The sequence below is a fragment of the Hyla sarda genome, chromosome 8 (assembly GCF_029499605.1).
Source record: "Hyla sarda isolate aHylSar1 chromosome 8, aHylSar1.hap1, whole genome shotgun sequence".
Classification (NCBI taxonomy): domain Eukaryota; kingdom Metazoa; phylum Chordata; class Amphibia; order Anura; family Hylidae; genus Hyla; species Hyla sarda.
Window position 1 is genome coordinate 178568498 of NC_079196.1, and position 15256 is coordinate 178583753.

General features: G+C 41.9%; 1 protein-coding gene across 3 annotated transcripts in view; it reads right to left on the reverse strand.

Moving 5' to 3' along the window:
- Window positions 1-1864: 1864 nt before the first annotated feature.
- Window positions 1865-15256, reverse strand: part of LOC130285036 (uromodulin-like) — a 48750-nt gene continuing 35358 nt past the window's right edge. For all 3 annotated transcript variants that reach the window (XM_056536135.1, XM_056536136.1, XM_056536137.1), the window contains 6 exons: window positions 11719-11876; window positions 8996-9241; window positions 5001-5163; window positions 4807-4885; window positions 3347-3370; window positions 1865-2131 (listed from right to left, as the gene is read on the reverse strand). In XM_056536135.1, coding sequence (XP_056392110.1) covers window positions 2064-2131; window positions 3347-3370; window positions 4807-4885; window positions 5001-5163; window positions 8996-9241; window positions 11719-11876 — 738 coding nt within the window. In that variant the 3' untranslated portion in view covers window positions 1865-2063. The remainder of the gene's footprint in view (window positions 2132-3346; window positions 3371-4806; window positions 4886-5000; window positions 5164-8995; window positions 9242-11718; window positions 11877-15256) is intronic.

Here is a 15256-nt window from a genome sequence, read left to right on the forward strand (position 1 = left end):
ATGTGTCCGAGACACAGCGTTGTTGGTGGTGAGCTGGACATACCTGTTTCTTCTAGTTCATAATATAGTGTCTGTACATGTGTGTGACAGTTTTCTCACAATTCTTCTATGATTTTCACCCCAATATTTATTTTTAACCCCATACAAAATGACTTGTCTCAGATTTTTCCCAGGTTGCAATGTGGCCGAGACTTGACTCCCTAGTCAGCTGATGACAGGGAGCCAGTCTGCTTCAATGGGTGGAGGGATCACTTGGTGGGAGAGAGATCAATCTGCAACTAATGCAACAGCTGTAGGTACCCTGATTGAAAGCCACAGGTCTTTTGAATGGATGCAGCTCATTTATGTTTCAATGGGTGGGGTGGCTGATGTGTGGGAGGGAGGAAAATGGAATTATGGGATTTGTAGGCAAAAGAAGAAAACTGAAATAAGAAAAACCAGTTCACAAAAAGCTACCCACTGTGTTATGGTAATCTCACAACATAGCCATTTAGCCCCAAGAAAAGTGTAGAGCCTTCCTAAGCATGTCCATTATTGTCTGCCAGGTACATACTAAAATCACCTTATGGTGGATAACCCCTTTAAGGCCAAAACACTCTGCGTCATTGAAGAGTTAATAAAAAAAATTCTATCAAAAAGCTATATCATCTATAAATGAGTCTTCTTCCTCTTGGATTAGATTATGGTTTAGCTGATAATCCCTAGTTGTGTTTCAAGGTCCGTTTAGGGGTAGAGCATTGATTTATAGGCTAGCTACCTCCAATAGGGGCACTAGAGGCCAGTTTTCTTCCTTCTGGAGAAGAGCTACTTTGCATAGTGCATGGACAGCATAATGCTTAACTTTTTCTATGGTGGTGCTGCAGGAGACTTGAACATTTGCTGATAGGTCCCCACACAAATTACAGCTGATTACTGGGATCTCAATATCAGGATGGCTGATTGTTGAAAGAGGATCCTTCAAACAAAAGTGTTGAAATCCATAATGTGTTAACTTGATGACTTGTTTAATGAGTGGTAAAATGTTCAAATCGTATCAGTAGCACAGTTACAGATGGCCGAAAAAAACTTACCTGACTTACAAAAAGCTGCTGTCATAGAGAGTATAGTGGAGGGCTGGACACCTATTTCTTTAATGGCAAATTTTCTATACCCTAATCCTTGTGCGTGGTTTATAATGTGGACTACTAAGAATAGTGCCTTAAAGGGGTACTCTGCTGCTCAGCGTTTTGAACAAACAGTTCCAAATGCTGGAGCCAGTGCCAGGAGCTTGTGAAGTCATAACCCCGCCCCCTCACAAAGTCACGCCCCACCCCCTCAATGCAAGTCTATGGGAGGGGGCGTGACACGTCATGCCCCCTTCCCATAGACTTGCATTGAGGGGGTGGGGCGTGACTTTGTGAGGGGGCGGGGTTGTGATGTCACAAGTTCCCGGCACCGGCTCCAGCATTTGGAACTGTTTGTTCAAAACGCTGAGCAGCAGAGTACCCCTTTAAGGCACTATTCTTAGTAGTCCACATTATAAACCACGCACAAGGATTAGGGTGTAGAAAATTTGCCATTAAAGAAATATGGAACAGTTTGTTCAAAACGCTCAGCAGTGGAATACCCCTTTAATGGTGCTCTAAGCTGACTGAGTCATGCACAATGCCATGCCTATACCCATCTAATAGTATCTTCAGGAAGAGGTGTCCAAAAAGATAACTATGTGAAAAGGTAAGTTTACATAAGTAGCTTTCCCTAGGATTGGTTGAATTCAAAGGATTCTACAATATTTAAGAAATTACCAGTATGTACAGTAAGTTAAAGCAGGAGTCATGTGTATATGTATAAACATAAACGCTGTACAAAAAAATGAATAGTTGGATAAGCTCATTGCTTAAGCTAAAATTTATTCACATTTTAAAAATAATGTCAAATTATAAACCCATTCAGAATCCAACAATTTACTGCATAGTCATTTCCAAGAACAAGATAACAATAGAAATAGTTCACACCACAGGGCTGTAGAATATCGAAGTAGTTACAAAACTATTAGAATTTCAATCAATGGTTAAACTGAAGGTCTAAACTAATAAAACCTGAGACATCAAAAGTAGAACAAAGCTGAAGAGGGCAAAAGGTGCATGGGTGCCTGGAAAAGAAGAAGATATTTTCTTTAGTGATATGAATTTCAGCATTCGAGGGAATTTTCCATTAAAACATTGTTTGCCTATCTGTAATATCATATATTATAATTATAGCTATTACATAGATAATTAGCATCTACTTTTAAAGCTATCTTTGTTTATGCTCCAATGCAAGTGATACTGTATAACGCAAATATTCTTGTTTAAAGACGTTCTTTTGTGTTCACAGCTCCTATTTCTATATGTGCATTTCCATGTTAACAGACTGAAAAACAAGCCAGGTGTGTAGTCTAATATGGCAATCAAGTGTTCTTCCCTTTCAGCTGGTCTGACCATAGACTTTTGTTGAGGGGGCAGGCATGACGTCACGAGGGGGCGGGCATGACATCACGAGGGGGCGGGCGTGACGTCACGAGGGGCGGCCCTGAACACGGAAGCCCGCACACAGCCGTTCGAAAGAATAAACTTCCGGACGCTGGGGAGCTGAGCTCCGAAAGCAGAGCAGCGGAGTACCCCTTTAAAACTGGAAAACATTTTTTTAAATCAACTGCTACCAGAAAGTTAAACAGATTTGTAAATTACTTCTATTTAAAAATCTTAAAAGGAAATCTCCCCAGTGTAACCTGCCCTAACCTGTTGGTACCAAAAGATGCAGGTGACACTGATGACAATGGTTCTTACCTTGTCCTGTTCCATGCAGGGGATCTCCGGTAATCTACTCAGTTAGCTTCAGTTCCAGCCCAGCTTGGGGCATGGGCGGAGCTTAGTGATGTCACCACTGCTGTTCTCTAGCACCGGTACCCAGCAGAGAGCAGCAGCAGTTTGGGGCATGGGCGGAGCTTAGTGACGTCACCTCTGCTGAGTCCCGCTGCTAGAGAACATCACTAAGCTCCGCCCAAGCCCCAAGTCGGGGCGGAGCTGAAGCTTACAGAGGAGATTACCAGAGATACCCTGCACGGAACGGGACAAGGTAAGTACTGTTGTCATCAGTGTCACTTGCACTACCTGTCGGTACCAACAGGTTAGTGCAGGTGATACTGGTGACAGATTTCCTTTAATCCTTTCAGGACTTATTAGGATATTTTTAATATAGAATAAAGTGTTTTAGTTTTTTTTTTTTTTTTCAGATGTACTCTTTTAGAGCAATAATGGAAACTATTAGCAAATGAACACATACTATTTTAATGAATATTGACCTTTAAATCACATACAGTACTTACCAATACAGCCTGAAGTTGAAATATCTGTAAGAAAATACATATGTAGAAAAGTTATTATTATAGCAAAAAAATTATAAAGTTAAGGCTATGATTTAAAAAACCTAAAATTGCAAAAGACAAGTCTTAAAGAAGGTGACTTGAGAAGCTGACCACCCTTCTCCTTCCATTATTTAATTTAACATAGTAAAAATTTCTTTTTAAATGAGTACACTTTCTATCAAAATTCATATGAAATCAATAACCACAGTTCATTCTTAGGACAATTTTTTCCCGTTCTCAGGATTAGTGGGGATCCCAGTTGTTGGAACCCAACCAATCAAGTTATTATCCCTTATCTGGTGGATAAAGGATCACATGTTGAGATTGGAGTACCCCTTAAAAATATAAACTCATAGCACTGCAAAAAAATAAATTATATATATATATATATATATATATATATATATATATATATATATATACATACACACACACACACACACACACACATATGGCTCTTGGAAGGGATATAAGAAAGGAAAAAAAAAAGAAAATTGTTGTAATAATACTATATTGTATACTCGAGTATAAGCCGACCCAAATATAAGCCGAGGCCCCTAATTTCCCCCCCAAAAACCCAGGAAAAGTTATTGACTCGACTATAAGCCTATAAGCCCATGTCATCATCCAGACCCCCGTCATTAACACCCCCTGTCATCATCCCCTCATCATCACCCCCCCCCTTCATCAGCACCGCCTGTCAATCCCTTTCCGTGGTCTTCAACCTGCGGACCTCCAGATGTTGCAAAACTGCAACTCCCAGCATGCTGGGAGTTGTAGTTTTGAAACATCTGGAGGTCCTCAGGTTGAAGACCACTGTGGCCTTTGTCATCATCCAGACCCCCCCCCTTTAGTTTTCTACTCACCTCCTCTCAGTGGGAAGGAAGGGTGAGCTGGTCTGGGCCATCTATGCTGCAAGGACCGTCCGGTGGGGAGGGTTAGTCATTCCGGGCTGTCCATCTTCACCGGGAGCCCCTCTTCTCCGCTTCGGGCCAGCCCCGGACTAGTGACGTTGCCTTGACGACGACGCACAGGGACGACCTTGTGCGTCGTGATCAAGGCAACGTCACTAGTCTGGGGCCGGCCCCTGCAGCATAGATGGCCCAGACCAGCTCACCCTTCCTTCCCACCGAGGGGAGGTGAGTAGAAAACTGCTGGGAGTTGTAGTTTTGCAACATCTGGAGGTCCGCAGGTTGTAAGACCACTGAGAAGGGATTGACAGGCGGAGAGTTCACTCGAGTATAAGCCGAGGGGGGCGATTTCAGCATGAAAAATCAAGCTGAAAAACTCGGATTATACTCGTGTATATACGGTAAGTGGATTTGGCCAAAATGCATTACATAGGATGCATTAACCTTTACTGAATTCTGCATCAAGATACAACTGACTTGCATTTCTGATCACACGGTTAGGATTCTCACCTCTATGAACAATTGGACCCACTTTTAGTTGGTAGCTTGCCTCAACTGTTGCACTTCGGGACCCAATGCCAGAACATGACTGAAATAATTAAAAAGTATTATGAAAAGGGGATTTTAGATAGTAAACACATGCAAAATATGTACTGTGCGGAGAATCTAAACAGAATAAAGCAGAGTAATGCACAGGTACTTACAGGGGAGCACAATCCAGCAGTGGGGTCACACAGGCTCACAGCACAGTGCATATAGACAGAGTTGTAATTGCCAACAAACTTAAACACTTGAAGGGAGAGACGACCTTTCCTTGAGACGGCATTTTCCAGTACGCTAATGGTTGAGTCCTGCTTATTGGGACAGCTAGAAGGAAAAAACAGTATAAACACTATTTACATTAATATAGTAAATTCCTACAAAAGCCAATGCCAAGTGTCTACACAAATGTGCTTTCCGGAACTTTTACTAGAATAACTATGATATACAAACAGGACCAGAACTATTGAAATTGAAATTAGCCCCTGTTTAAAGTGTCCTGATTTGGCTCCTAGCTCATTTTAAACTTTGGCCTACACTTAATGGCCACTTAATCTGCCCTTACACAGCTTGAGTGCATTGCAGATTGTAGGATAAAATCAAGTGAGTACGTTTTCTATGGGTCAGTTTTAGTATAACTCCACCTTGTAATGGGAACATCTAGTGATATGAGAAACTTTAAATGAGGCATGGTCACCAATACTAGACTATCCAGGGGCAAACTGCAAACCTTGTGCGGTTTTCGCATCCGTGAGAGTGACAAATGGAAGACAGTGTTTAAGCCACCCGAGGGGCATTTCGAGTACCTTGTTATGCCTTTCAGCTTAAAGGGGTACTCCGGCGCTAAGACATCTTATCCCCTATCCAAAGGATAGGGGATAAAATGCCTGATCTTTCACGCAGCACCCCGTTACCATCAGCCCCCGGAGCATGTTCGCTCCGGGACTGATGACTGGCGATCCGCCCCCGTGTGACATCACACTCCGCCCCCTAAATGCAAGCCTATGGGAGGGGGCCTGACAGCTATCCCCTGTCCCAGGGTAAGACTGTACTTTGGGTATCAGTAGACCATTTTAGAAAGATGTGCCATCTGGTTCTGCTTAGTCAATTACCCTCTGCCTATCAATTACCCAAACTGTTCTTTCGGAAAATTGTAAAACCGCATGGTGTTCCTGTTGATGTTGTTTTTGATTGAAAGGGTTTAGTTTATCTCTAGGTTTTGGAGAACCTTTTATAAGAGTTGAAGAGTTAACCAGTCAGTAGTGCAAAACCTTAGGTGTTATGTATCTGATAGACAGGCTGACTGGGTATCATTCTTGCCAAATTTGCTGTCAATAATCGTGATCGTTCTTCCACCGGAATATTACCGTTTTATGCAATTATGGGTTTCATCCTTGATATTGTTCTATTTCAGAATATGCTTTGGAAAACCCCAGGGTGGATGCCATCATAAGTGATTTGTGCACAGATTGGGCTCAGGTGCAACTGAACCTGAGAAAAATCCAAAGCATCATGTCTAAGAATAACAACAGAAGACACACTTGTAGTCCTGGGTTTATGGTTGTGGAAATAGTCTGGTTTTAGTCCAAGAAGGTGCATTTAAAAGTTTTTTCTGGGAAGCTAGCCCCTAGGTTTTGTGGTGTCCCGGCACCGTATTTCATATTGTGCCTTGGTGGGGGGGGTCCCCAAAGTCAGAGTCCCTAGGACTGTGGGGGTCCGCTTCCCTAGTTAGCCCCTAGTCACTCCTTAGTAAGTAAATATTTATAAAAAATTATCATTGTAAATATGTGTATTGCATTACTCACTTGTTTGGCGTCGCAGGACCTTAGGTCATGTGACCCGTCACTCAGAACTCTATGGTATGTTGAAGGACCTTAGGTGGTTCTTGTGTCACGTGTTCACTCACAATGCCGTGTGACGGTGAGTGACAGATGTTATGGACCAATCCAAAACGGCTCAGCCCCTGCCCATATAAGGGAGCTGCGGACATTATTCGCTCTCTTGGGTTGCAGTCACTGAACGAGTATGTTTACTAGGCCAAAGCCATGCGGCCTCGGCCTATACCAAAGCTGTTGTACTTCTACAATTCCCCGCTGCTCTCCGCAAGATCACTGGACCTAAATGCACCCCTAAATCCAGCAGATCTATGCTACGGAATCTTTTAAAAGCTAAACTGAGCTTATCTGATCCCACCCAACTGTCAATCGCTGCTCAACTGTAAATAGACTCTGTTATCTGGACTGTTATTGATATTGCCTGCTACAGAAAATCTTCAGTAAAAGTTCTTGCAAGTTTTCAGTTAAACAGTGATTGTGGACAATCCATTTATTACGCACTCACCTATCGCTCTTGGGAAGGGTGGCGATAGGCCCAGCACCATTACAGTATTTAACCCTCACCCTGGCGTCATGAGTGACAAGGGTTAACAGCACCCTTTATTATTCAGAACAGCAACACCCCAACTACCCTACACCCCCGAGGCGTACCACAGTTTTATCAGACCTTTTGAGGTCACAGAGGTTATTAATCCAGTGTCTTACCACCTCAAATTCCAAACCTCTTTCAGAATTTATAACACATTCTATAGATCCTTATTGAAAGAATCTATTTTGACATCAGTTCCCACTCGAAAACCTCCAGCTTCCATCAAGGTCTGGGGAGAGCTTGAACTTGATATGAGGTTTCCAGTAGTTTGAATTGCCGTAAGGTTTAGAACTCTTTGCCGTTTCTGGTTTACTAGAAAGGTTATGATTCAAATGAGAGATCCTGAGTACCAGCAGAATCTATGCATGCTCACATTCTTGTAAAAAAAAAAAAAATATTAATGACTCTTACCCAGACAAACCCTAACCAATGGGAAAGGGTCCTGGGACCCCTAATAAAATGGAGGGTACTGTAAAATACATACCTGTACTGTACCTGGTTCCAGCGCTGGGTCTGTCTCCCGTTTGCTCTAGCCGTGGCATTGCACTTTATAATGTCAGCAGTCCTGTGTCTCAGGGCTGCTGGTCACTAAGTGACATGTATGGCCTGGCCAATGAGGAGGCACAGGTGCCGGGCCAATCAGCTGTGGAACTAGCTGCTGTGACTCCCACAGATGGGCTACTTAAAATCCTCACTGTCTCACTGTATCTTCCCTGCACTAGCATTTGTATTCTTTTCTGCAGACTTATCTGTTTTTCTTACCTTTTGCCTTTTAACTGACTCTCCCCTGCCCTACATTTTGTGTGCTTTAGCTGTCCTCTGGATTTCTGACCTTTGGCCAGTCCCTGATTAACCCTTTGTTTGCTGACTTGGTACTTTTCTGCCCGACCATTGCTGACTAGGACTGTCTGACTAATCTTGACGCCGTTGCACCTTTGTCCAGTGTTGGGACCGTTGACTTGTTGGGGAGCACCATTTAGAGTGGATCGTACAAGTAGGAACAGTGGCTGGGCTGCTCTGCTCCTTTTCATGGACCTGACATATGTCAACAGTTTAGGCTGGTGGTGGTAGTGTAACAGTGTGAAGAACGTTTTCTAGGCACACTCTAGGTCCTTTGACGCCCCTAGATGGATGTTGAGACATTAGAGTATATTTAATCAAGTTCAGTTTATGGCAGCTGTTGACCCCAGCAGAAGCAGACTTTTAGCGGAACAGTGCACCATTCCAAAAAGGTTGTATAGTCAAAAATAAGAGACCAGGAATGCAAGGAAAACATTCTGTCATGTTCCTGGAACCACAGTTCCTAGATTTTAATACTATAGAGCATAATTCCATCTAATCTGCAGCAAGTGGGAAGTCTGCATGTCTATATTACTAAAGAATGATTTCAATGTGTAGCAAAATCTATGCCACAAAGAATTTTCCTTGTAGTATTAAGGCAAAATAATTAAACACTTAATGTCAGGTGTCCCTAAAGATTGCAGCTGATAACTGAAACACTGTGTGAAACAAAAATTATTTTGAATTGAACGGAACCTACTCATAGAAACATTCAAGGCCATATTGTCTAAGGGACAATTAGTATAAGAAGACATTAGTATTATACAAAGTAGGTAGGGGTCCTGCTATAGGACCTAAAACTGATACTTCTGTCTTCAACATCAGGTAATAAAAAATAAAAAAAATAATTTGTGCCTCTTAAAGCCACAAGCAAACTAGTCAAAAAAGACTATACCTGTCTTTTATGATGTAATATTTCACAGCATCGTTTGGGTTTCCTGTAGGTGTTGCATAGCAGTTCTTCATTACTAAAACATACTGAGAAGGGTCTCCTCCCTGAACGAACACACCAACGTACAGCGTAGACTTAGTTGGAAGGGCAACTTCAGTACCTTCATATGGAGTCAGATAACTGCTGTCTTTATAAAGAGCCATGTATGCTGTGAATTGGCCGGTCCCTCCAACACTGATATTTATGGAGCTGTAGATATAAAAAGGTTAATATGTATAATTTTACCATATGTCAGAATTGCAACCTAAAATATAGTCTGAAATACCAAAACTAGGATTTATTCACAGACAGTTTTTGCACTTGCTGTTCAGCTGATCCCAGAGTTGGCCATACAGATCAGACAAAAGGATCTAATGTGTAAGGTGACTATTGTCCCCTGACAATAGATGGGGAAAGAAACATTGTTTTGGATTTCAACATGATCCTATTTTCCCTGGTTGAAAGGATTTTGGATTTAAAAAGTTGTCTCATCTTATAAGGCATATATCTCTAGGAAATGCTATGACTAAATGATTGGTGGGGGTGTGACTTTTGGGACCCTCACAGATCATGAGAATGAAGAGGATACAGCATTGGTGTAGTGCAGCATCCCAACCACTCAGCTGTGCATAGAACTGGAGTCAGCCCCAATCTTACAGGGGTAATTTATCAAAACTAGAGATGGACGAATCGAATCTGACAAAGTCGAATTTGTTCCGAATTTCATGAAAATCAAATTTCCTCAAGCTTCATGGTAACAAATTGCTTCATTCACTATACTTTGTGCAGGCCGGGGGGCTAAAAATAGCGGCAACATATGGGGCAAGGAAGTCTGGGAAGGTGGGTAGGCGGGATCACCCTGAATCACATGGCGGCATGCAGCCTATCAGCAGCCAGCCAGCCCTGTGATATCACAGTTCTATATATTTGGCAGCCATTGCCGAAGACAGACATTTCCAAGAACAGAGACTGTGTGTGCGCACTAATCTCCATTACTGAGATTACTGCAGCAGTTCGCCAGATATCTTCATTTTTAGTTATATGGCATTCCCAGGCTTGGGGCTCAGTGGGAGGTCCGCAGCATCAGCGCGGACTTGCTTACGTAATTTTCGCTGGGCGGAACGGCTGCCCTGCTCATAAATATTCATGGCTGCCTCATCGCAGTCTTCCTCCTGGTGTAGGTCACGTGGGTAGCGCCGCGCGCCGTACACCCGGAAGCGGCATTCTCCTGCATATCTATCTATGCAGGAGAACGCCGCTTCCGGGTGTACGGCACGTGGCGCATGCGCGGCGCTACCCACGTGACCTACACCAGAAGGAAGACTGCGATGAGGCAGCCATGAATATTCATGTGCCGGGCAGCCGCTCTGCCCGGCGAAAATGACGTAAGCGAGTCTGCGCTGATGCTGCAGACCTCCCACTGAGCCCCAAGCCTGGGAATACCATATAACTAAAAATGAAGATATCTGGCGAACCACTGCACAGTTTTTAATGAGGTAAGAAGCGTTTTAATCAGGATCACTGATTAAACCTGTGTAACAGGTTTAGTGCGGGTGATTCTGATGACAGATTTCCTTTAAAGCTGTGAATCCATTCACCTCAAGCCCGCATTCGTTTTGGCTACAGAGAGAGCAGACACTGTGTGGTCACTAATCAGCCTTACTGACAATACAGATCAGCACAGGGGAATCCATTGACCTCAAGCCCGCATCACTGCAGGCAGGGAGAGTTTAGAAGTTGTTTCATAGTCTGCCAATTGAGATCACCACAGCAAGCACTCCCCATTCAAGATTTTCATTGTGACGCTCTGCGGCAGTGATTCTAATAGCTAGAGATGAGCGAACTTACAGTAAATTCGATTTGCCACAAACTTCTCGGCTCGGCAGTTGATAACTTTTCCTGCATAAATTAGTTCAGCTTTCAGGTGCTCCGGTGGGCTGGAAAAGGTGGATACAGTCCTAGGAGACTCTTTCCTAGGAATGTATCCACCTTTTCCAGCCCACCGGAGCACCTGTAGGCTGAACTAATTTATGCAGGAAAAGTTATCAACTGCCGAGCCGAGAAGTTTGTGGCAAATCGAATTTACTGTAAGTTCGCTCATCTCTACAAATAGCGATGCCTGTAATCTGCATGTCATACTGAATAACAGTATTATTTCACTACCCCAGCAAACTCACTATGCGAGTTACGGCAAGGCAAAGTGTTCTACACTTCTATTGAGGGTATCTGTAGCCCGGAAATAGCGATTCACCGCGAATATGTTTGTATCAAAAGAATTTTTTAAAAATTCACCCAGCCCTAATGAAAACTTGTGCAGAGGAGAAATTGGCCAGTTGTCCAAAGCAACCAATCAAATTTCTTCTTTCATTTTTAGAAGGCCTCTGAAAAATAAAATAAGCAATCTGATTGGCTGCTATGAGCAACTGGTCAACTTTTCCAGTCAAGAAGTGGTACCTCCACTGATCAAATAGTGATGGCACATCAATCATTTTCCTTTTATGAGATCAGAAAACCTCTTTAAACTCTATGTTGGAGTCAGTGAACCATATTGTATAAAATGCTTAACATGTACAATCGCTCATTTCAGATGGCATCTAGTCTGGTGGTACCTTTGCCCTACAGCAAGCCAACCACAACTGAAAAGGTGAATTGGTTAGAGGAAGAAAGAATGTAAATAAATGGGTTACCTATATATTGGATTCACAGCTATATTCAGACTGACCATCATGTCCAGTGGGTATGCACAAGACATTGTCACAGCCAGCTCTTCTTCTCTTGCGATTAACCCAGTAGATTCCATAACCAAAGTTAGTGTATCTTCATAAATTGCATGTGTTCCATTGTTCTGAATAAATATAAGATATACATACTTAAAAACTGTATCAGGGGTGTATGCAGCTGAAGCACACCACATAAACTAATAACCTTTAACCCATATTTAACCCAAATTTTCCACTAAAGTCAAAAACATTAAATTGATAACTGACTAGCAGTTAATCCCTTGAGTACACCGCCCATTTTGGCCTTGAGGACACAGCAAATTATCATTTTTACATTTTAGTATGTTCCCTGTATTCTGTGGGTCAATATGACTAAAATCATCCCCATTTTTACACCTTTTTCTATTATTGTACAACATTGGAAAAATAAGAAAAGCTATTTTTAGCATACTAACAAACAGCTCAAGAACCAGGATCAAGTTTAATGGCAGATATTATAATATGAACAAGACTAGATATGAGGATAAGTATACAGCAAACAAAACCAGAAAATGCAGGGGATGAACAGGTTAACTGAATGTTAGAACACTAAATGGGTCAGGAAATCAAGAGGACACTGGACACTGGACACCCCACTCTAATCATAGAGGGACATCAATACTAAAGCCAAATAGGATCCTAGCTAGCGGGCACTCTCACCAGTGTGAACAGGATACTAGCCTAAGAGGGAACAAAAATCCTATATACAAGCAAACACAGGTACAGCCACAAGACTAACATACTCCTAGATAGACGGATTAGACCAAGGCTCCGAACAGGATTCTATCCTAGGAGATCCAGGATCAAATAAGGTCAAAACAGGACTGACAATCGCACAATGTGAATACAGACTCAGGAAACACAAAGCATATGCAGAACAATACAAGAATACTAAAACCCGACAAAGTACTCAAACAAAGACGGGCTAAAATCTAGATATTAGACAGGACAGATAACCATTGTTAAAACTCAAGATTCATGCACTCGGTCAGACATAGTGAACATAATGCAAACATGGTCAGAGTAGCAGGTGTAATAACCAGCCCAGAGTAGCACCTGAAGAGGCCTTATATACACTCCCAATGTTGAAGAGCTGAAAGGTTAACTCTTCCCCGACCAGGGAGAATAAACACAGAAACTGTTCAGCCTTAAAATAATGTCTGAACAGGACCTAAAGCAGAAAAATGCAAAATACAGATAAACGGACATTACACATGATCTGTAGTTTTCTTTGGTACAACTTTTGTGTATACATGACTTTTTGATGACTTTTTATTTTTATATTTTTCTGGGATGTGATGTGAATGAATATCAGCAATTTTGGACTTTGGAATTTTTTTAACCTTTACACCGTTCACCGTACAGATCATCATTTTTAATGGATCGGCCAGTCTCACACGTGGTGATACCAAATATGTTGATGCATTTTTATTTTTGACTTTTTTGTAAAATGGAAAAACAGGGGCTTATTCACTTTTATTAAAACTTTGTTTACTTTATTTTTCTTAAACTTTTTTTTATTCCCCACAGGGGACTATTATTCTCTAATAATAGCCTATTCTATATTATATAAGCAATAAAGAAAATTCCTGGAGTGCTTCTTTAACTCCTTAAGGACATATGACGTACCGGTATGTCATGTGTCCGCTCCCGATCTATAACGCAGGGCCACGGCGTGGCCCCACATCATCGCGGGTTGGGCCCAGCCTCTAACAACGGCTGGGTCCCGTGGCTATTAGCACGCGGCATTGATCGCGGTGCCGCGTGCTATTAACCCTTTAGACGCGGCGTTCGACTTTGAACGCGAAAGCATGCCGGTTAGCATGCCGGTTAGCTCAGGGAGCTGTTCGGGATAGCCGCAGCGAAATCGCGGCATCCCGAACAGCTTACAGGACAGCTGGAGGATCCCTACCTGCCTCCTCGCTGTCCCATCGCCGAATGACTGCTCAGTGCCTGAGATCCAGGCATGAGCAGTCAAGCAGCAGAATCATTGATCACTGGTTTCCTATGAGAAACTAGTGATCAATGTAATAGATAAGTGTGTGCAGTGTTATAGGTCCCTATTCCCTATTAAAAGTTTGAATCACCCCCCTTTTCCCATAAAAAAAAAAACACAGTGTAAATAAAAATAAACATATATGGTATCAAAAATGTCCGGAAATGTCCGAATTATAAAAATATATCGTTAATTAAACTGCACGGTCAATGGCGTACGGGGAAAAAAAATTCCAAAGTCCAAAATAGTGCATTTTTGGTCACTTTTTATATCATGAGAAAATGAATAAAAATAAATCAATAAATCCTATCAATGCAAAAATGGTACCACTAAAAACTTCAGATCAAAAAATGAGCCCTCATACCGCCCCATACGCGGAAAAATAAAAAAGTTATAGGGGTCAATTACAATGACAATTTTAATGACAATTTTAAACGTATTAATTTTCCTGCATGTAGTTATGATTTTTTCCAGAAGTACGACAAAATCAAACCTATATAAGCAGGATATCATTTTAATTGTATGGACCTACTGAATAAAGATAAGGTGTAATTTTTACTGAGAAATTTACTACATAGAAACGGAAGCCCCCAAAAATTACAAAACAGCGTTTATTTTTCAATTTTGTCTCACAATGATTTTTTTTTCCGTTTCGCCGTAGCTTTTTGGGCAAAATGACTGATGTCATTACAAAGTAGAATTGGTGGCGCAAAAAATAAGCCATCATATGGATTTTTAGGTGCAAAATTGAAAGAGTTATGATTTTTAAAGGCAAGGAGGAAAAAATGAAAATGCAAAAACAGAAAAACCCTCGGTCATTAAGGGGTTAATCAGGACCAAGTAAGGGAGAGAGGGACATGACCAAATGTCACACTGCCTTCTCTTCTACATAAGATGGAAACAGTAGGGATGTTAACATACACCAAGCCTCCCCTGGTCTGAATCAGGACAGGATATAAACTATAGAAGAAAGGGTTCCAGCTCCCGAAAAATTATAGGTTCTAAAAGTCCAAAATTTATTCAGTCCATATTAAAATGAAAAGGAAAAACACCCTGTGTGGTTAAAAAACCCCACGCCGACGCGTTTCGGACTGTCTAGTCCTTAGTCATCGCACAGGAAAGGAATAGTAACTGACCTTATATATCCTTTGTGAGTAACTGATACATTGAGTAACCACCTGGTTCACTCCCGGGATCTGGCGTCTGCCGTCACTTCCTGGGTGTAACCTCGGAACTTTCCCAACAAATTAACCCCTTAGTATATAGATGAATGAAAAGCCATATTCATTCTAGACTGCAATTCAGACCACAAGGGAAGAAAAATAATGTTTCACAATTCTCCCGAGAATACAGAAAAGAATCATCAATAAAAGTATGAAAGATCGTTACGGGAATTTAAACCCTGTGGCTGACGTGAGTCAAGCCTTAGTATCCAAAAAGCCTCCCTTTTGAAAACCTTATGTGACCAGT